This window comes from Vicugna pacos, chromosome 34, assembly GCF_048564905.1.
Source record: "Vicugna pacos chromosome 34, VicPac4, whole genome shotgun sequence".
Classification (NCBI taxonomy): Eukaryota; Metazoa; Chordata; class Mammalia; order Artiodactyla; family Camelidae; genus Vicugna; species Vicugna pacos.
The window spans coordinates 20,476,968-20,499,010 of record NC_133020.1 but is presented as its reverse complement, the minus strand read 5'-3'; the positions used below and the strand labels follow the sequence as shown (position 1 = coordinate 20,499,010).

At 58.9% G+C, this 22,043-nt stretch overlaps 1 protein-coding gene across 1 annotated transcript; it reads left to right on the top strand.

Moving 5' to 3' along the window:
- On the top strand, positions 1 to 21,270 carry SLC6A12 (solute carrier family 6 member 12). Its single transcript, XM_006210822.4, has 16 exons — positions 1 to 71; positions 2,295 to 2,378; positions 4,341 to 4,598; positions 8,397 to 8,531; positions 10,508 to 10,648; positions 11,411 to 11,498; positions 12,463 to 12,595; positions 13,715 to 13,849; positions 15,090 to 15,193; positions 15,472 to 15,596; positions 15,947 to 16,059; positions 16,557 to 16,694; positions 17,424 to 17,526; positions 18,447 to 18,547; positions 18,992 to 19,162; positions 20,320 to 21,270. The coding sequence occupies exons 3-16, from the start codon at positions 4,388 to 4,390 to the stop codon at positions 20,443 to 20,445; spliced, it is 1,824 nt and encodes a 607-aa protein (XP_006210884.1). The 5' UTR covers positions 1 to 71; positions 2,295 to 2,378; positions 4,341 to 4,387; the 3' UTR covers positions 20,446 to 21,270.
- The last annotated feature ends 773 nt before the right edge of the window (positions 21,271 to 22,043 follow it).

Here is a 22,043-nt window from a genome sequence, read left to right as displayed (position 1 = left end):
TGGTGCCCATCCTGTCCACCTACATCTCCTCTTCCCTCCGGAGGACGAGGAGCCGGCACCAGAGGGGGCAGGTGAGAGGGGGCAAAGGTGGGGAGATGAGGGTTGGTGTGCGTCTCAGAGCCCAGCTCTGGAGGGGTCGTCCTGGGACAGGGCCCAGTGTGGGAGCTCGGCCGGCGGGAGTCAGGGAGGGGGCTGGGGACAGAGGACTGGACTTCCTGAGGTTGGATGTTATAATCCTGGTTCACAAACTTCTGGCTTCAGTCTCTCCTGTCGCTTGTGGTGTTTCTCTGCCCCTTCACTTCCAGTACCTCCGCTCATCCACGTGGGCGCGCGCACACACACACAATCGCTTTCTGTCTGGGCATCCCAGGACCACAGCTTGGTGGGATTCTGAGCTGAGAGGAACAGGAGAAGGAGCGAAGCGGGGGAATCGGTCTCGTCGTGGCTTCCCTGGGACTCTGCTGAGGCATGAGGCGCGGGCTGAGCAGAGGTGGGCAGGAGGGCAGCCAGTCTGCTAGGTGGAGAGTGTGTGGAGGAGCCGAGGGCGGACACCCGGGAGGGAGACCTGGGGAGGCCTGTGTGTCTGTGCCGGAAACAGCTCAGTGGAAAGTCTAGTGTTTGAGAATCTTAGGGCAAGGGTGTCCCCCCCACCGCACCATCCACAGCATCTGAGCTACTCGGGGAAGCTCGGGTAGCAGGAAAGTCCAGAGACGGGACGGGGTTGCTGGCCACAGGGAGTGGGTGAGAGAGGAGGGAGGGGGAGGCAGACGGAGCCCAGCAGGTGGGAAGGAAGTGCAGGCAGGAGAAGGGCCGATCTGCTCAGCGGTTGCAGGGAGGGGCTCCTGCCGCCCCGCCAGGCCAGGCGTGTCTCCCCGAAGGAGGAAGTGCCGGGAACTTGGCTGGGGGGCGGGGGGCCGGGGCGAGCTTGTGCCCTGGGGGCAACGAGGGCCTAGGCGGCCACTGGCCCAGCCGGGCGGCCCGTGGGGTGTCAGGTTTTGGTGCCGTGCACACAGGTATGTGTGTGCAAAGGGACGTGACGGCCGGCACCAGCGTGTGTACGGAAATGGCAGCTGGTATGTGGGTGTGGGCTGAAGCCGGGGCTGGGGCGTCCCAGCCACCCCCACCCCCACCGGATCCGGGGTCATTCCCATGTGGGGCTGGGGCGGGTAGACGCTGGCGGGGCCTCTGTCTACGTGCCCAGCTCCTGAAGACAGAGACCTTCAGACCTGTTAGCCTCTTGAAGACTTCCTTCACGGGCAGTGCTGAGCCCAGCGTGGGTGTAGGTGTCTTGGCTTCTGGGGGGCACTGCCCTGTGGTGAGGTCCGCCCCACGCCCCCGTACCCTGCCCAGGCTTAGCAGAGCAGGTGAGCAGCCTGGGCCTAGGGGCTGGAGAGGTGACAGAGCCGGGCGAACCCTTGGGACGGGGGAGATGTCCGGAAGTCATCTGGACTGTGGACGGCACTGTTGTTTAAGTATTCCTGGCACAGTGGGGCCACGGAGGGTGGCAGGAGGGTAGGATGCTGTCTTTTTGGCTTTTATTCTTTTTATTATTTTTTAAATTTATTTTTGGGGGTGATAACTAGGTTTTTTTGAACAGAGGGACTGGAGATCGAACCTGGGACCTCGTGCATGCTAAGCACACACCCTACCGCTGAGCTACGCCCTCCCCGCTCCTTTCGGCTTTAAAAGTAACTCAGGAAAGGAGAGCTCAGCACAGCTCGCTTTTATGTCTAACATCCTCCTGGAGATTTCTTCCCTGGGTCTCACTTGACTCCCACTTGCGGCAGTTTGTCTGTTTCCCGTTGACTTGCCGTGGCTCTGGGCCAGCTTTCCTTTTCATTTGCTCTTGCTCTGATTCTGCCATTCCGGGTTTTCGTTCTTACCCATAAATTGTGCTCCTCTCAATAACCTTTTTAAAATAAAAATGTCACATCAGTGTCAGTTTATCTGTGTTCTCTGCTCCCAAATCCTGCGCCCACCCTGGGCTCTGGGGTTCGCTTCCCCGTCCTGTGCGCTCCCCGGTTTTCCTTCCACTTACTTCTTTCCCAGGCAGGTCTCCCCGTCTCCAGCTGCTGGGGACAGCATGGCCCTCCCTGAAACAGCTACCTCTGGTCTGGGGACAGGGAGGCTTGTATCCTGGCCACCCCACTGGTGACCCTATGCTCAGGTCCCGAGCTGGGCTTCCCTCCAGCGTGGCAAGTCACGGCGGTATCTCTCCTTGTCCTTTGTGTGTCTCATTTGTACCCCCCGCCCTCCCATCTCCTCTGTTGAGTGGTGGTCATTCTCTCTTCCAGGGAGACTTAAAGCCCAGAGAGGAGGTGTGATTTGCCTAAGGTCACACAGCAACGTGGAAGCTCAGCTCCGAACTCACTGTGCAGGTAAGTTTGTTCAAACGATTCAAAAATAGTTTACTGAGCACCTGGGGGTGTCAGGTCCTGTTCCTTAATCTCTCTGAGCTTCACTTCCTCGTTTATCAAGTGGAGTTAACAGCGATTCCTACATCAAAGATTTCTGTGAAGACGAAACTTACTAATGAATGTGAGACGTGTATGTTTTCAGCACAGTGCTGACTCAAATGTTAGCTTTTACTGTTATTAGCCGGTCTGGACTGGACCCTGGGCTTCCTGTCTGATGCTGCTTCTTCGCCCGTGTGTTTGAGTCTATTCATTCATTCATCCATCATTTATTCATTTGATAGTGGCTCAGGGGCCGTTCCTTGGTGTCCCAGACCCACGTCTGCAGCAGCAGGCACGGCTGGTTCAGGGGTCGCCAGGGCTTCATCTGGGCCCGGACTGCCCTGTTCTTCGCGCCCGAGGCTTGCTGCTCAGAGCCCCTGGGCTCTGGCCGCCTTCTCTGGGCCCGGAGCTCTTGTTTCCCTTCTTCTCCTGCGCTCCTGTCTTACACCAGAGCTGAGGCCTTCCGTTTCCACTGGGTGCCTCTCTCTTCACCTGCCCTCCTGGGCTGAGCTGGCCTCTGAGTAGGTCCCAATACCAGAATTTCACCCCGACCTGCTTTCCCATTCCCGGGATAACCTGCACCCTCCAAGTCACCTTCAAAAATTTCCATAACCTCAAATGGCCCTGCCACGCCTTTCTAACTGACTCGGGCTTGGGCTGTTGCCTGGGTTAAAAGGACCAACAAGTAAACACAGGCTCTTCTTTTAATAAAAAGAATCCCTTGTGTTTCTCTCGAGCCTTGGAGGAGCAGAGCCTCGCAGCTCCTGGTCACTCTGATTCCCCAGCGCCCCTCGGAGGTGGAGGCGAGGGTGTGGGGGGTGCCGCCCTCTGCAGCCCGGCACCTCCTCCTGGCAGCTCCTGGAACCCAGGCGGAGGTGGAGGTGGCCTCAGGCAGAGTGTGGGGAGGGGAAGGCAGACAGGGGTTCCAGATAGAGCACTGCAGACATCAGTTTACCTCCTGGCAGTGGACAAAGGGACCACGAGAGGGACAGAGCGGAGTTGAGAGTGGCTGCGTCATCCTTCTGAAAGTCCAGGGAGCTCCTGGCTCCTTGAGAGGTCAGGGAGTCGGGAAGGGCAGTGACCTGCCGTGATCGGCAGTCACTTCTGGGTCTCCCTGGAGGGGACCACTCAGATCCAGAGGGGACCACTCAAGTGAGGATCCCTCTGGTGTCCCTTTCTGCCACTAGGACCTCCGCCTGCTCTCAGGTCAGAAGTAAGACCGAGAGGAAAGGAACCAGACTTCCCTCGAAGGCCTGCCCTGGCTCTGGCCCTGGCCCCTGGCCCTATCCTCCGCTCCCCTCCCAATCAGGTGCCCAGAGCCTGCGGCCTCCCACGTTTACCCTAGGGGGACCGATCACCAGGCGCAGGGATGAGCACGCAGCCAGCCCGGCTCGGGGAAGACCATGCAGCCACCTGGTCTCACCTGCCCCTTGATCTCCTGACACCCTGGTAGCTTTTGATCCCTCTGTCCTGGAGGCCAGAGGCTGGGCAGGTGCCACACACTGGACACTGAGGAGCTGGGGCAGACGGGCCAGTGGCGATGACGACTGGCTGTAAAGACCAAAAAGGATTTGGGATAAAAGTCCCCAAGCCTGGGCTTTAATCCCAGTGGACTCCCAAGGGCTCAGGCAGCCCACTGCATCTGTCACAGCCTGGATTTTCCCATCTGCAAAATGGGCAAGCTAAGGCTTCCTCCCTAGTTGTCCTCAGAGTCCTGAGAGCAAAGTGTAACTTTAGGTGTAAATGTCATGGAGGAGTCTGGAAGAAAATCAACAGTCCAGCAGCGACATTAAACATGAAAGAGACGTTCAGACATCGGGAAAGACTAGGATGGAGAGGGCAGGGATGGCGGGGCGGCCAGCTCATTCCCTGTCCTCCCCGCAGGCTGTGTCCCCCTCGGCGTCCTGCGGCCTCCCAGTCCAGCCACGGCTATGCACAGAAAAGCAGCGGTCCACGAGGATGGGTCTCCCGTGGTCTCCTGGGTCCCCGAGGAGGGGGACAAGGACCAGGAAGGTGGGGACCACATCAAGCATCGGGGCCAGTGGACCAACAAGATGGAGTTTGTGCTGTCGGTGGCGGGCGAGATCATCGGGCTGGGCAACGTCTGGAGGTTCCCCTACCTCTGCTACAAAAACGGGGGCGGTGAGTTCACTGTGAGGTGGGCGTGGTGGGGGCGCTGGGCCGGGCAGGGCCCACCTGGGTGCCTCCGGCCTGGGCAGCGTGGGAACCAGAGGGAGGCTGGGGTGCAGTTTGAGCTCCAGTTCCACCTGTGGCCCCGGGGGCCCCCATCTGTGGAAGGTGGGTGATTCCTCACCGGGCTCCGGGGAAGACAAAGTGAGGCACTGGGCAGGACAGGCCGGGGGGGAGCGCCTCCCTTCCTCCACGAGGATGTCTGTCCTGGACGGGGTCCCTCCTTCACGCAGCTTGCACGGTGGGCCTGCTGTGGGCCTGCTGTGGGCTGCACTACGCCAGATACAGCGCAGACCACGCTGTGTGTGTGACGTCCTAGCGGAGGGCGGCAGAGGACAGACAAGTGGTCTGACAGATGGTGCTGTGGGGAATGGCCGGGGACGGCAGGGGAGGGGAGGGGAGGGGACCAGGGAAGGTTTCGGGGGCAGGGGCACTTGAGCCAAGACTGGGAGGAGGTGAAGGAGCGAGTCTTCAGGATGGAGATCAGGTGAGGATCATTCCAAACACTGGGGACGCGCGGGCCAGGGCCAGGGTGCAGTGCAGCTGGTAGGTTTGAGGAGCGGGAGGAGAATGCACGGTGGGAGAGGAGCGCAGGGGACCCGGGGGACGGGACTCCGGTCCCGTGGGCCCCGCCCTCAGTGAGTCGGGAGCCACTGAAGAACTTTGACCAAAGAAACGACGTGATCTTGTCCCTGGTTTTTTAAAATTAGAGAAGCAATTTCATTACTTTTCCAGCACTGGTAGTAAACATGAGCAGGGACGTGGTGGCAGGCAGAGGGTCATCTTGTTAAGGGGGCAATGTTCACAGAATTGTGCAGCCGCCACCACAGCTGGGTTTAGAACATTTCCATCACTCTGGGTGCCCACTGGTGTGCACGCCCCAGTACCCCGCCTCCAGCCCTGGGCGGCCACGTATCTCCTTTCTGTGGCTGGGGATTTCTCTCTATTCGGACTGTTGCAAATAAAGGGAATAATTCATTTAGATGAGTTTATTTGTGACTGGCCAGATTTATTTTTCCCTTTGGAAAATACCTTTATTCTTCCTGAGGAAACAACATAAGTGAATATTAGAAACATTCCCGAAAGGCAAGAAGAAGGAGCGTTCCCACTTGCAAATGTTTAATTTGCCAGATGCTCACTGAGCCTCTGCTGTGTATCATGCTCTGTGTTAATTTGTTTATTTTTGGGGGGAGAGGTAATTAGGTTTATTTACTTATTTGAATGGAGGTCCTGGGGATTAAACCCAGGACCTTGGGCGTGCTTACTACGACTGAGCTATACCCTCCCCCTGCCTCTGTGCTGTTTTTTTTTTAATTTATTTTTATGTTTTGGTGAGGACGGAGGTAATTAGGTTTCTTTCTTTCTTTATTTTTAGAGGAGGTGCTGGGGATTGAACCTAGGACCTCATGCCTGCTAAGCATGCGCTGTACCACTTGAGCTGTTCCCTCCTCCTGACTCTGTTTTTTAAAACTTATAGTTATTACTATAAATTGCCTAAACCAATGACTCCAAAGACATAGAAATGGGCTGTCCTGGGCAGGCCCGGGCCGTGGAGCCAGGCTGGGGGTGAGGTCTCACGTGGGGCAGAGATTAGGGGAGACGGGAGGAAGTGGTGACATCTTTGTCCCAGTTTCACAGACACAGAGGAGGTAGAGCTGAAGGTGATCTAGTCCGAGCCTTGATTCCGCAGAGGACGCAGGCTCAGAGACCCCTGCGACTTGCCCAGGACCACGGAGCGGCTGGGCAGCAGGGGGCCCTGCAGACTCAGCAGCCGTCCCTGGTGCTCCCGGGCTGCGGTGGGGGGTGCAGGTGGTGCAGGGGTCTGGGAGGGCGACTTGGAGATGCCCGTCACAGACTTTAAAGAAGGTTCTTCCCTGCAAGGTGGAAACAGCCCAAACGTCCATCGGCGGAGGAAGGGATAAACTAAATGTGACATATACTTATGATGAACCATTATTCAGCCTTAACAAAGGAAAGCAATTCTTTTTTTTTCCCTCCTTTTAATATATTTTTATTGAAGTAGAGTCAGTGTGCAGTGTTGTGTCAGTTTCTGGTGCACAGCACAGTGCTCCAGTCATACGTGAACAGACATACATTTGTTTTCATATTCTTTTTCACCATAAGTTACTACAAGATATTGAATATGGTTCCCTGTGCTGTGCAGTAGAAACTTGTTCTTTATCTAAGGAAAGCAATTCTGATACACTCTACAACGTGGATAGAAGTGGAAGACATTATGCTAAATAAAATAAGTCAGTCACAAAAGGCTAAATACCGTTTGATCCCACTTAGGTGAGGTGCCTAGAATGATCAGATTCCCAGAGACAGAAGGCGGAAGGGTGGGCGCCTGGAGCCGGGGGAGGCCGAGGGGGTTAGTGTTTAGTGGACAAAGTTTCAGTTTGGGAGGAGGAGAGAATTCTGGAGACGGATGGTGGTGATGGGTGTACAACAATGTGAACGTACCGAATGCCACTGAACTGCACACTTAAAAATGGCTAAAATAGTAAAATTTATGTTATGTATATTTTACCACCAAAAAAAAAAGCAAAAAAAAAAAAAGTCCGTACCCTCTGACCCGGCAATTTCTCTATTGCAAATTTACTTGAAGCACGAGGACGTGGGCAAGGGTCCTCATGACAGCAGGTTTCTAATTAAAAAACCAAAAGGGCCCGTGGGGGTTGTAACTGAGAAACCCTGAACAGCTGTGTAAGGTGGACATCGTGCGGCCACCAAAGTGGTGAAGTGGACGTCGATTTACTGATTTGAAAAGAGGTCCAGGATATACAATTTTTAATGGTTCTCAAGTAATACATAGAAGGTTCTCACTTTTGCAAAAAAAGGAAATATGTGTGTGTGTTTCCAAGGAAATTGGAAGGAAACACAGTGTTTTTTCCTTTCCTTCCCGTTGGACGTTCTGTTTTTTTCTACCGAGTAACACGAATTGCTTGAGAAGCTCTGTAATGTGGTTAAGAGCTCAGACTCAGGGCCAGAGCCCCTGGGTTTGTGCCTCAGTTTTCTCACCTGTGAACTGGGGGCCTACTGCATGGGAGGTGGTTTGGGGAGGGTTTTGATGCTGGGACGCATTTGGAAGAGGGCGTGCCAGGTGTCACGACTGGGCAGTGGACAGTGACGTCTTCCCCCAGGTCCGCACTCTGAGGTGACTGAGGTGGGTGCCCTGGCCTTACGATTGTCCTCAGAGTCCACTCACGTGTCAGTTGCTGGAAGTTCTTCAGGCCTGGCCTCCTTCTGGGGCCTGTGGGTCAGCGACGGTCTCCCCCAGCAGAGGGGAGGCTTCAGCTGCCCAGGGCCCGGTTCAGACCAGAGCCTGAGGGAGGGCAGAAACCCTCTGAAAATGAGTAGAGGGGAAGTACTTTTTCCAAGATGTCTTTGTTAGTTTTTCTCTAAAGTGTAAGAAATGTGATATTTTAATAAGCAGATCAAAGAATACAGAACACATTTTTTTGTTCCCAAAGTAATAAACTGACTAGGTTTGTGAAGCGCACTGAGGAGACAGATAATGCACGCATTAGGGTTCCCACCTGCATTTGCACTCTTTTCCCTTCCAAGGTCTTTCCTGTCCTGAGGGGGGTGTGGACTGGAAAATTTCGGCTTGTCCTGCTCACAGACGGGAGAAGCTGCCGTGGGCCCTGGGCAGGGTCTGGGGAGGGAGGTGGAGGTGCTGGTGCCGGAGCACAGCTCTGGGAGGGGCCTGGGGCTGGGGGCTCAACCCCGCCTCCCCCTTCTCCGCAGGGGCCTTCTTCATCCCCTACTTCATCTTCTTCTTCTCCTGCGGCATCCCAGTGTTCTTCCTGGAGGTGGCGCTGGGCCAGTACACCAGCCAGGGGAGCGTCACAGCCTGGCGGAAGATCTGCCCCCTCCTCCAGGGTGAGTGTCCCCAGCCCTCCCACCTGCGGGCTTCCAGGTACCTCTGTCCCCCCCATCCCCCGTCACCCCATCCCCTGGCCTTCCCGGTCTGCCTCCCTTCCTCACCCACCCCCATCCTGCGCTAAGGGCTGTGGGGGATACAGGAAGTGGGACCAGGCTTTGTGGGGCCCAAAGCTTATAAAACCCTGAGGATGTGGCGGGGTTGGGGGGCGCTCTTCAGGAAAGGCAATACAAAGTCTGGTGCAGAGACGTTTGAGGGGTCCTTGCAAGTGAGGAACCCTGAGGCTGAATCTTCAACCTGAGTGTGCGGCAGGGTCCCCGACGCACCTTCATAAGCACGTCACAGGTATTTCCTCATCTAATCCTCCAGTGGTGACGCTGCGAACCTGTTTGTAGACGAGGAAGAGAGACCATGACTAGGATTGGAACCCAGGTCTCCTGGGGTTCACCCCCTTCCCTGTGCTGGCGACTAAGTGGGTCACAGCCCTGCCCTCCCCCTAGGGGTCTGCTGGCATCAGTGTGAGCAGCTGGCCGTCCTGCCCCACCCACTCCTGAGGCATTCGGGCCAGTGCCCTGGCCGCCAGCGGGAAACCCAGGGGGTCTCCTTGCCCTGAGAGTTCCTTCCATAAGGGGGGGGAGGGGATGCTTCCTCGCACGTCGCTCCCTGGGGGGCTAGACCCAGGGACAGGCTGGACGTCCCCCATGCCTCCCCTCGGCCAAGGGGTTGTGGGGCCCCCGGGTCAGGCCGCTTAGGCGCTCACGGTGGCCGCCTGTTGGGTGAGGGGGTCCGTGTGGTGACGCTGGGGTCCGAGGGGGGTTTGTGGGGGTCCGTGTGGGGTCCGAGTGGGCTCATGTGGAGTCTGTGTGGTGATTTTGTGGGTCTGAGTGGGTTCATCTGGAGTCTCTGTGGTGAACTTGGGGAGTGCATGTGGGTCCTGTGGGGTCCGTGTGGGGATTTGGGGGTCTGAGTGGGATCCTGTGGGGTCCACATGGGGATTTGGGGGTCTGAATGGGATCCTGTGGGGTCCGTGTGGGGATTTTGTGACTTCAGTGTGGCGTTCTGTGGGGTCTGGGTGTTGTCTGTCCTCTGAATCCCCTCCTGCTGCCTGCTCCCCAGGGTCCCCCGTGCCCACAGCCCCACCAAGGCTGCCCCTGGTCCCCGTCCACTGGCCACAGACACGCTGGGTTCCTGCCCCGGGAGAGACCCGACAACTGTCCCTTCAGCTTTCCTCTGGGGAGCATGAAATTAGGAGTGTCTGTGAGATGATCAGAGCCCAGGCTGTCAGGGACCCCAGCTCAGGAAACCTCCTGCCTCTGGCCAAGCGCCAGGCCGGTGGGGACGGACATGCGGGGTGGGTCCCGGTGAAGCAGGGCCCCGCTGCCTCTCCCCAGGCTCAGGCCCCCACTCCCCTCCTTGCCGGCGTCTTCTGGTCTTACTCTCGAGGCTGCTTACTCCCCTGCTCCTCCCACCCCCCCTGATTTTACAAGTGGGTTTACAAGTAACGCACGATTGTCAGAGAAAAACTAGAAAACGCAAGTGGGCAAAAAGAAAAGAACTTTAAAAAGTGAACTGGTGGGGAGGGGACAGCTCAGTGGTGGAGTGTGTGCTTAGCGTGCACGAGGTCCTGGGTTCAACCCCCGGCACCTCCATTAAATTTTAAAAAAGCAAAAAAAAAAAAAAAAGGAACTGAAATCCTACCACCTAGAGAACCACTTGTGAACTTCTGAGTGATGCTCCTTCCAGAGTTTTTCTCATGAAAAGAAAAAATTCACATTCAAATGTGTGTCATAAAAATGGAAGCACGCTCAGGCTGGTGTTCTGCCACCTGCTTTTCTTAGTAGAATAAGGTGTAAGTGGCCTCTCGCGCCCTGAATCAGCCTGGCGGTTCTGGGAGGTGCCCACAGCCGCACCCGCGGCTTCTGGGCTCACGCTGGTCTCGTGGCTTCTCTCATTCTCCCCCCCACCCACCCACCAGGCATCGGTCTGGCGTCTGTGGTCATCGAGGCCTATCTGAACATCTACTACATCGTCATCCTCGCCTGGGCTCTATTCTACCTGTTCAGCTCCTTCACCTCGGAGCTGCCCTGGACGGCCTGCACCCACTCCTGGAACACGGGTATGTGTCGCGGCCGCCCCAGGACAGGGCCTCTCCCTCAGGGCTGGGCCGGGGCGACGGGCGATGGGCTTGCCAGCCGAGCTGTGTGGGCTTGGTGCCCATCCTGCTGGCCGACCCTGGTGGGGACCTCTGACGGGCCACCTGGACAGCAGAAACCTGAGCGGGATTGTGAGTGTGACAGCACCCCTCCCTCCCCGCTCACCAAGCGCCGTGTGCACCGGGCCTCCTCTGCGCAGACACAAGAGGTCCCGGGTGGGCACAGGGGCATGGCCCCGGCCCCAGGAGCCGACGCCCAGCGCTGGAAACAGACACACGGACGAAACGGCTACAGATTCCAGCGAGAGAAGGGGATGGGGCAGGGACCAGTGAGGACGGGAGGGAGGGGTGCCCACTGAGGCCTGAGGATGAGGAGGAGCCTGGTATGGACCGCATTGCCAGCGGGGCCAGAGCAGCGCGGGCTCAGGCCTTCCCTCTGGAGCGTGGAGAGGGCTGTCCTCTGGGTCTGAAGTCTGGACGGTGTCGGGTGGCCGGCAGGCGGCCAGAGGAGCAGCCAGCTTCACCGGAATACGGGCTGGGCAAGGCACGTGGGGACAAGAGCTGGTCCCAGGAGCCGCCTGAGCAGGCCTTTCCTGACACTCTACAAAATGGACTGGGAAGGATGAGGACCACCGGGCTGCGAGGCTGGCGGGGCGGGGGGGAGGGTGCCAGGGCACCTCTGCCCGCTGGTCCCGGGCTGACGCTCGCCCGTCTTCTTCCCCACAGAGCAGTGCAGGGACTTTGTGAACCACTCAGCCGCCAGCACAGCGACCCCTTCTGAGAACTTCACCTCGCCCGTCATAGAGTTCTGGGAGTAGGTGCTGGGCCTGGGTGCTGCACCCCAGGGGCCCCAAATAGAGGAAACTGGGTTGTCGGGAGCCTGGGATGAGGGATGCACGTGTATGCCCCTCTGTGTGCTCTCTCCAGCCCTCACACACCGCCCACCCCATCACTGAGAGATGAGGGACCCTCACACTTGTCCGTCTCACCCTCACGCTCACCCCACACCCACCTGCGTTCACCTAGACTCACACACACGTCTTGTATCCTCACACATGCCTCCCTGCACCCCACACACCCAGCTGCACTCCCTCCTCTGCCCACGGTGGCCTGGCTGGGTTCTGAGATGTCATGTTGGTAGCAGGACATTGGCCAAGGTGGGAGAATTTATACCACAGAAATTGGCAAATTTCAACTCTCACTCACAACCCACCCTCCACGTGGCCACCTACACCTCCGCACCCACATGTGTTCACCTCCGTCCTTACACAAGTCCACCTGCCCTCACACTTACCTCAACCCACACGCACCCACTGACACAGTCACAGGCGCTCCCACACGTCACCCCCCCACGCATGTCCCCTACACTCGTGCACACGCCTCTCCATCACCCTGGTCACTTCTTTAGACGCCGACACACATCCACCCCTCCGTTTGCCCCCTACCACACGCTCCTCTACGTGCACACGCAGGTACTTGCTCCCTGTTGGCACAGACATTCACCTCCCTCACCTTCTCTGTCTGTCTCTCTGTACAACAGAGAAAGCTGGATGAGTTAGAAAGACACAGATACCTATGGGATTACGTGACTGACCTTCTAACAGCCAGGGGCACACAGACCACAGGTGGGAACCTGATGGCCACGGGGCGGGGAGGGGTGGGGGTGGGGAAGCCGGGACTGTGAGACCGTGGGTCAGCTCCGAGGTTCAGGAGACCTGACGACAGAGGCCCCTCGTTGCCCCTTCGGCCATCACCTTCTCTATCTCCCCGTCCCGCAGGAGACGTGTTCTGGGCCTCACCGCTGGCCTCCATGACCTGGGGGCCCTGCGCTGGGAGCTGGCCCTGTGCCTCCTGCTCGCCTGGGTGGTCTGCTACTTCTGCATCTGGAAAGGGGTCAAGATCACAGGCAAGGTGAGGTGTCCTGGCTCCAGGAACATTCTCTGTGGCCCCCGGAGTCCACAGGGACACTCAACAGCGTCCCTCTGAAGAACTGGAAGGAAAAGCAGCGTGAGGGAGAGGCCTGGTGGGAGCAGGGGAAGTGGTAGGAAGGCGAACCCTGCTAACTTAGCCCAACAAAGGAAAAGCTTTCTTTTTCAGTATGACTTGCGAAGGCCTGTTTACATAACACGCAGAGCAAAATAAGAAATGCCAGTTTCAAGGTCAGGGCCGAGGCACCCGCGTGACAGCTGGTGGTCTGCTTTCCGTGGCCAGCATTTCGCCGTGTCACCTTCTAGCTTCCTGTGTATGTGTATGTCTGTGTCTATGGTGGGCGACGGCTGCAGCTGGGTCAGACGGTGTGACGACACACCACGGCGATGTCTAGGGTGAACCGGCCAGCAGGTGGCAGGTGCCCCACCAGCGGAGGAGTCCACACTGAGAGTGGACGAGGTGGCCGGTTGCATGTCGGGGGAGAGCTCGCCTTGGGGCGTTAATTCCAACCCAGAGAGCCTGATGCGGGCGCTGCCTGCTTTTCGAAGCCTGGAACAGAAGAAGCACAGACTCCTCTCATTAGCCGGCCCTGCAGCGGCCTCCCCCTTCCGTGGGCGGCTGTCATAAAAATGCCATGAAAGTAGCAATAGTAACACTGAAAACACAGACGGTGCCCCCACTTTGGGCAAGGAGCTCCGTCTGGGATAGAGTGGGGCCCATCCATGGGTCTGCAGCCCCAGAGCTCAGGACACCGCTGCCCCCAGTCTCAAGCCTGGGAAAGCACAGGCTAAGTTCCCCCGCCCATCACGTACACAGCTGCTCACCTTCCCCCAGTGGGGGGGGGGCAGCCTCTCGGGGCATGAGGGGCGATTAGGGAGTCCTTCCTTCTCCTGCTGTGCCCCGCTGACGTGTAGCCCCCTCTGAACGAGTAGCGGGACGGGGAGTGGGGGAAGTTCCGTGAGCTCCCCACCCTGCCCCCAGATGTCTCCAAGAGGGTGGCGAACACTGAGCGAGGCGTGGGTGACAGGGGGGCCCCTGCGGGCCCCGTCCAGCGCCAGCTGCGCCCCCACCAGCAGCGACCCGGGTCGGCTTCCCCTGCAGGTTGTTTACTTCACGGCCACGTTCCCCTACCTGATGCTGGTCATCCTCTTGGTCCGCGGCGTCACGCTGCCCGGGGCCTCCGCGGGCATCATCTACTACCTGAAGCCGGATCTGCTTCGCCTCAAGGACCCCCAGGTAGGAGCCATGCGGGGGACCGGCCCCAGCTTCCCCCACCACGGCTGACCTGGACTCCTGAGAACCTTTGATTGCTTTTCTTTTGGTTTAAAGGCGATATATGCCCACTGGAGTGAAATTAGATAATACGGAAAAAAATTGTGAAAAAGGAACTGAAAGTCTTTTGTAATCCTACCACTCAGCTACCAACTCTGTTGGCCTTTTAGGATATTTCCTTCCAACGTTTTTTCTGGCTGGTGTGTGTGTTCCAACATAGTTGAGATAATTACATAGGGAGACATATTTTTTCATCTAAGTTATATTGTATGCATTTTCCACGTTATTTAATTCTAAGTGTCATTTTAACACGTGCATGGTGTCTCCTCCATCCACCGTCCGTTCGTTCACTCCCTCAGCCAGGATGTGCTGAGGTCCCGCGAGTCCAGACACTGCTCTCGCCCACACGTCGGGCGGTGGGACCAGGCTGCACGCCCTCAGGCGCCCGACTCTGGGCAGGGGCTGGCTTTTACTCAGCCCTTCCCCGTTCTTGCACGTTCAGGACGTGGATTTTCTTTCGATTGTATAGACAGCTGCAGTGCACACCTTGTGTTTAACTCCGCGCCCGCATCTCTGTTACTTCCTGACACAGTCAGACGCGGGATCACTAAGTCAAGGAGTGCGTGCCTCTGAAGGCTGCCGCGTGCCGTGGGCTTTGACCGCCCGTGTTAGCGGGTGCCCTTCCTTCCGCAGGCCCAGGAGACAGTCGAGCATAATTTATTGTAAACTTCGATGGGTCAGAGTAGTATGTTGCTGTTTTAATTTAATTTTTTTTACTACGAGGTTGGACATTTCTCCGCAGATTCATTAGCCCTTACATGTCCTCCTCTGGACGTGTCCGAGCACATCCTCCCCTCCTCTCCCACCCCCTCCCTGGGGTCTTGGTCTTTTTTCTCTACATTTGAAGGGAGCGGCCTCTGCCCACCACCGTGGCTCCTAGGACACGCCGCGCTGGTTGACTAGGGCAAGGGCCTCACTCCGCGCTGCGGGCAGGCCTCCCCTTCTTAACCAACGTGCGTGTGTTTGGTGCCTACTGAGCGCCCAGGAGGAGAGGAGGAACCTTGGTGGGGGGGAGAGTGTGCATGCCTCCGAGGGGCTGCGGAGGGGCCACTGGTTATGGGGTGCTGGCTGGGGCTCTGGCCCCCCTCCAGGCCCCGGCGGGCTCCTCCCGTCCTCCCACACTTCCCTGGGGTCCCCTGCGCAGGTGTGGATGGACGCGGGCACCCAGATCTTCTTCTCCTTCGCCATCTGCCAGGGGTGCCTGACGGCCCTGGGCAGCTACAACAAGTACCACAACAACTGCTACCGGTGAGGGGAGACGCGGCGGGGGGGCGGGGGGCACAGCGGGGACCTGGGGGGTGCAGGGGGCGGGACCCTGGGGGGGGCCCAGGCCTCCCTCCTGTAGGAGCAGTCTTCCCAGACTGAATTTCTCTCTCTCTCCCTTTCCTCTCCTCACATGCTGGCGCCTCATCTTGGTCCCCACGCCCTGCTTTTTCTCTCTGCTCTTTACCACTCACCGTCTTTCTCCCTTTTCCTTCCCGTTCCTTCTGTATCCGCACCCCACGCCCACCTCGCTGGCCCCGCAGGGACTGCATCGCCCTCTGCTTCCTCAACAGCGCCACCAGCTTGGGGGCCGGCTTTGTGGTCTTCTCCATCCTGGGCTTCATGTCCCAGGAGCAGGGGGTGCCCATCTCCGAGGTGGCCGAGTCAGGTGGGTGCTGCCTTGCTGTCTGGGGCCTGGGGGGAGGGAGGGTCAGGGGACACAGATCCCTGCTGCAGAAGGGCAGGGGTCCCAGGAGCTGTGTAATAGGAAGCTTTTGGCATGGGGGGTGAGGAGGGCAGTGCTTGACACAGAGCAGGGCCCCCAAACCAGGGGCGGGAGAGGGGAACACATGGGTGGATGGATGCATGAGTGGAAAGTGTGCTCCCCAGAACCTGGTAGAGTAGGTAACTGGTGGAAGCAGATGCCCTCTGAACTTGCACACGCACACGTAGAGGCGGGCTTTCCTGGGCAGTGAGAGCCCTGGCTCTCTGGGTCCCCTGACTGTGTGTCCTTGACAGGCCCCGGGCTGGCCTTCATCGCCTTCCCCAAGGCCGTGACCATGATGCCCCTGTCGCAGCTGTGGTCCTGCCTCTTCTTCCTCATGCTCATCTTCCTCGGGCTGGACAGCCAGGTGCGCCCCCACCCCCGCCCCGTGATCCTCTTACCAGTTTCTGTGTTTCCAGCCATTGCCTCCCCCAACTCCTTGTCCCCTGACCAGACGTCCCCGGTCCCCTGCCTTCCAGGGCCTGTCCTTGAGGTTTGTGGGGTAACCCCAGGCCTCAGGACCCTCTTCCATGAGGAGCTCCCTGCTTTGCTCCCCCAGAACTGACCCTCCCCCAGACTTGGACTCGCTTTCCCAAACGCCCCTCCAGCTCCTCCAGGCCGCCCAGCGCCGGCTGCCCAGCCCTGCCCAGCCTTGGGGACAGAATGGGCTGTCCCCTCTGGCCCCACTGCTGGGACCCTCTGTTGCGGAAATGTGGCCAAGGCGGGTCTGGCCTCACCCCAGCTCTGCCCTCACCCCAGCTCTGCCCTCTGTGCCCCTGCATTCTGTGGGTTACCCTGGGGGTGGGGTGCGAGGAGGCGGGCACGGGCAGGTGGCCCCTCTCACCCCGCCCCCTCCGCCCGCAGTTTGTCTGTATGGAGTGCATGGTGACAGCCTCCATGGACATGTTCCCCAGGCAGCTCCGGAAGAGCGGGCGGCGGGAGCTCCTGATCCTTGGCATCGCGGTCGTGTGCTACCTGATCGGGCTCTTCCTGGTCACCGAGGTGAGCGGCAGCCACGGCCTGCGGGCCAGGTGGGGACCTGCCGACCCTCAGCCACGTTCTCCTCACCACGAGGTTGGAGGGACCACACGATGGAACCTTCCTGTATTGGTTACCTCTCTTTTGGTTTCAGACAACTGAAACTAAACGCCAGCTGGCTTAAGCAGGAAGGTGAATTTTTGGATCAGGAAACTGGCGTCTAGAGATGTTTTGGTTTCAGGCATGGTTGGATCCAGCAGCTCCAGTGTCATTGTCGGGGATGCTCCCCTCTATCTCCTGGCTTCTTTCCTCTAGTAACATGATTTTTGTCTAAATTTCCCACCTGCGACGTTGCAGACGGCTGGTGCAGCTTCAGGCTTCCTTTCTGCCACCAGCCCACTCCGGGGGAGGTAGGGGCCCTTTTCCTGAGAGGGCACTGGGTGTCAGCTGTGGCCCGTCTTCAGGCCTGAAGCAGGGAGGGAGCACCCTTAGAGTGAGGCGGCCCCAACTTGTCAGCTTCCAGAAGATGAGGGCTAAGCAGACTATGTAATGTGTGTGGCCCCCGTCCCCAGGGTCCTCGCAGATGTCAGAGAGGGTTGTCCTGATGGTAGAGGAGGGCTGGGAGGCAGGGACAGGCAGGGCAAAGTCAGCTGCAAGCGACGACACACCCTGGGCTGGCAGGGCGGCACCCCGGGTGGGTGTCTGTCCCCTGCCCGAGTGGGCCAGGGCCTCAGCTCCACCCCTGCTCCGCAGGGCGGGATGTACATCTTCCAGCTGTTCGATTATTATGCCTGCAGCGGCACATGCCTGCTCTTCCTTTCCGTGTTTGAAGTGATCTGCATCAGCTGGGTGTACGGTAAGTGGGGTGCGGGGTGCGGATAAGGACAGGTGTGCCGGCCCTCCGGTCTCTGTAGGTCTTTGTGCTGCCGTCCTGGTTCCTTTTACTTGAGAAGTTTCTCCATCGCTGGGAACCCAGGCATCTCCCATCACGGCAGGTGGAGTGGGGTCAGCGATGACACTGAGCTCCTTGAATAGTGAGAATAATTATAAATAACCGTGCACGCCGGTTCCCCGCTGCTTTCCAAGGCTTGTTCTCCGAGGGGATCTGATAAACTCAGTCACAGCCAGGTGCAAATGGCTGATAATCTGTGACACCCACAGCACTACCTGGTGTTCACCTGTGGGGGAGTGACTCTGGTGGCATTTCGTGGTGGTCTTTGGTGAGGGGAGGAAGCCCCGTGTCTTCCCTGGTCACCGGCTCTTTACTTCTTAGAAGATACAGCAAATGTGGAAACCTGAGGGCGCTGAACAAAACAGATACAAGCGTCGGTGTTTCCCGGCAACAAACTGGCCCCCTTATGTGCTTCGCTGGGACCGCAGAGGGGCTCCCGGGGTCTGGGGTCCAGCCGCCCCCCTGCCCAGTGCTTCCCGGCCACGCTGTCCGCGCTGGGCTCGCGCAGCGGCTCCCTCGCTGTTTGGCTGCTTTTACTTGAAAGCCAGCTGTCTCTGTGCCAAACAAGCGCCGGTGGGGCCGCGGAGCCCGCTGACTCGCACCCTCCTCGGTGTGAGGAGGCGGGTCTCCGTCCCTAGACCGGAGACAGGAGATGCGCTGGGCGGTTCGGGGACTCTCGAGGGCCCCAGCTTGTGGGTGGCAGCCCTCCCGCCTCCCTGTCACTCACGTGCCCTGGTCCACGTCCCCCCACGGGGTGTGGGGAGGCGGGCAAAGCAGGTAGTCCTTCCCAATACCCACCCGCTGTTCCCCAACCTGCCCGGCAGGGGCCGAGCGTTTCTATGACAACGTTGAGGACATGATTGGCTACCGGCCATGGCCCCTGGTGAAGATCTCCTGGCTCTTCCTGACCCCGGGACTTTGCCTGGTAAGTGCCTGCCAGTGCCCCCAGCCCTCTTCTGCCTCCGGCCAACTCGGGAGGGGGAGGGGAGGGGCAGGAGGCTGAGTTCTGGGGCTCCTTCCTGCCTGCCCAGGGGCCCGCCCCTCATGTGCACGGGTTCCCCCGCCTGTCTTTTCTGGGGCCTCCTCAGCTGGCTCCCTGCTTTACCAGCATCACCAGCTGTCTGGTTCCTGCTCCACCCCTTTCTCATGGCACCTCCATCCACCTGCTTCGTTTCCCAGTGCTTGGTCTCCCTCTGTCTGTCTGCTTGGAGCTCCTCCATCTCCTTCCTGTCTCTGGGCGCAGGGTTCGTGGCGGCCTTTGCCCTCCCACCTCTGGAAGCGCCAGTGTGTTGAGCTGAGCTCCACCCCTGGGGAGAGGTTTCCGGGGCCCCTCCCTCATCTGCTCCTGCCCCTCCCACTTTCCTTCTAGGCCACGTTCCTCTTCTCCTTGAGCAAGTACAGCCCTCTCAAATACAACAACGTCTACGTGTACCCGCCCTGGGGGCGCTCCATCGGCTGGCTGCTGGCGCTCTCCTCCATGGGCTGCGTCCCACTCTTCATCCTCACCACCCTCCTGAAGACCCAGGGTTCCCTCAGGAAGGTAGGCGCTGGGGGAGCAGCACCTTAAGAGGGGCACCGCGGGGGCTGGGCTCCAGGCAGGGCGCCACGGCTGGGGCCGGCTCTGAGGGTGGGGCAGCCCTTCAGTCTAATGGAATCTCAAGGAGAAGGGTCTTTGAAGACCAGTCCAGTGGCTTCATCTGTAGAAACATTCAAGGGTTCTCCAGTCCTAGACCTTCAGAATCTGACCTCCAGCAGGTCACTTGGGCAGGCTGACCAAGCGCAAACTATCAAAGGGTTAAGAGGGAAGCTAAGGCACAAATGAGAACTCAAAGGTGCCAGACCCAGGGGGTCACAGAGCACAGATTCCTGCTGTCGGAAACTGGTAATCAGCAGCCACGGCGCATCCAGGGGCTCCTTTTTCATCTGGACCCTGCCCACAAGCCACATGCAGAAGGCTCCCTGTTCAGGGTTTGGGACATGCCTTCCTGGAAGGGGTGGAGCTGGTGTCCACAGAGGCATGAGTCTGCAGAATCCTGAGCCCAGCCTGCAAGTAGCAAGTAGGCTTAGTGTCTTTTCACACGTTGAGGACACGGGGGTTGGGGTGGGAGGTGCTGCTGGCATGTGGTTCAGCTAGTTAAAGAGGCTATCAGGGACCAGACTCTTCCGCTATGTCTGCATATTCATCCTGGTCACATTGTCTTTTCACTGGCACGCTTATCACCTCATGGTCACAATATGGTTGTCATGACTCCAGTCATCACGTCTGCATTCAAGGCAAGGAGGAGTTGGCACCAATTCCAGTAGCAATGGTAGTGCGACTACTCAGAAGAAGAGTAGACCTCACTGAGTGTGTAGTGACAGCGGCGATGAGCTCAGTAATTGGGAAGAGAACAAAATGAGCACTTGCCGATCCCCTGCCCGGTCCAGGCGCTGTCCTACGAGGTGTGTGCTGTCATTTTACAGACAGGCACGGGGGGCTAAATGGGTTGCCTGTGATGACACAGGCATCAGTAGGAGCCAGGACTGGAACCAGGCAGCTCCCGCTCTCAGTCACCATGTCCCTGCCCGGTCTGCCTTCTCCAGACTTGCGCTCACTCGTGCTGAGCTGTCCCACGTGCTGGCTCCGTGCTGGGCCCCGGGGACACATCTTTGCCTCTCTAGGCAACAGCACCCCCTGACTCCCTCTTCTCCCCGCAGCGCCTGCGGCAGCTCATCACCCCCGACCCCAGCCTGCCACAGCCCACACGGCACCTGCATCTGGACTGTGAGCCCTCTGCGGCCAAGGAGGGACTCATGGCTGGGGAGAAGGAAACGCACTTGTAGGATGTGGCGGGAAGCCGGGTGGCTGCTGAGCCAGGAGCCTGGGTCAGGGCCCCCTCCACCCCCAGTGGACAGCCTTCGCCTCTGCCCCTCCCACAGTCCCGCTGAGAAGCTCTGTGGTGGCCTAGAGCTGGTGCCACCGGCCTGCCGTGCCTGTTGGAACACACCGTCTTGTCTGCAAAGGAGGTGGCCTTCCTGGACTCCACCATCTGATCGTATATAAAACGCACTGCAACGTGTCACAGAGGGAAGCCCCCGCGGGGAGGCCTCCTCTCAGAACGCACGTCTCTGTGCTGGGAGGGTGCCAGTGGGGTGCACACCGCGACCTGACTCAGGGAACCCGACGGGACACACCATGTCAGATGTGACAGCTGAGCACCCACACTGGGGTCTGCATTCTGTTGGAGGGGGTCCTTCGCTGGCTTAGCGTCCTGGAGCCCACGAGAAGGAACCAGAGAAACCGCCAGGAGGCAACCTTCGCACACCGCAGTTGTCTTGGGCTTCCCTGGAGGCCATCTCTCAAGGTGTCCCTCAGCTCTCAGAGCACCGGGGCAGGAGGGGCTCGGGATGGTCCCTGGACTTGGCAGATACGACGTGTGTGTCTCTACGGGCCTGTGCCCGAGACAGACACTGCTAGGCCATCACAGGTCCTTCCCCACTCACACCCTTCCAAGGACAGTGCTCCCCGCAGCCCCACTTGCCACCCTGCTTTTGCCCATACCCTGACTTCATGGGTGGGGAAACTGAGGACCAGAGACAAAGTGGCTTCTCAAGGTCGCACAGCACCTGGGGCCAGACTCGACTAAACCCGGTCTCTGTTCTCAGGCCGGCGTCCCTCCCCCTGCACCTCCCGCCTGGTTAACAAGCATGCATGGTCGCCTGCCACATGTGCCAGACTTCTTTAGCCCGCCGTTTCTGCTCGGTTGCACCTCCTGGGAGTGGGAGAGAGGGGAGGGTCCCCTCTGGGTGGGGTGAGCAGCTCCCCTAGATTGGCAGCCCTGCCTTGGCAGTTCCTCCACCAGCCCAAACCCCTCAGGCCACATTTCCTCTCTGGACTTTTGTGTTCTCACCGCTTTTCCCCTCCCCTCCCCCAGGGGAGGCCTTGGCGTCTGTCAGAGTCCTCTCCCACCCAGAGAGAGGCACGAGGGTGCCCCTCCCCATGCGGCTGCCAAACCACGCCAAAGCCTTCCCTGGCTGGGGAGGGCTTCCTGGAGGAGGAAGGCCAGGCTTGGATGAGCTCTGTGGCCCTGTGTTCCAAAGGGAAGGGGGTGGGGTGGGGTGGGCCCCTTCTGGACAGTCTCCTGGAGGCTGTAAGAAGGGACGCCGCCTGCAGTGAGGCACAGGCAGATGTCACTTTCGTGGCCGGAGTAGATCTATGGTCCGGCCAGGGTGAGTTCCACCCCGACAATGCACGCTTCCTCAGAGCATCCACCAGCCCTCACCCAGGCCTGTACGTTCTCCACCACTGGAGTGTGGACACCCTGGACACAAGCAGACGTCCAGACTCCTGGGTTATGGACGTCCCCTTCTGCCTCCCTCTGGGCTGCTCTGTGCACCGGTGCTCACTTTTACTGGGCGAGTTAGTGGGTGAAGAAGGAGGT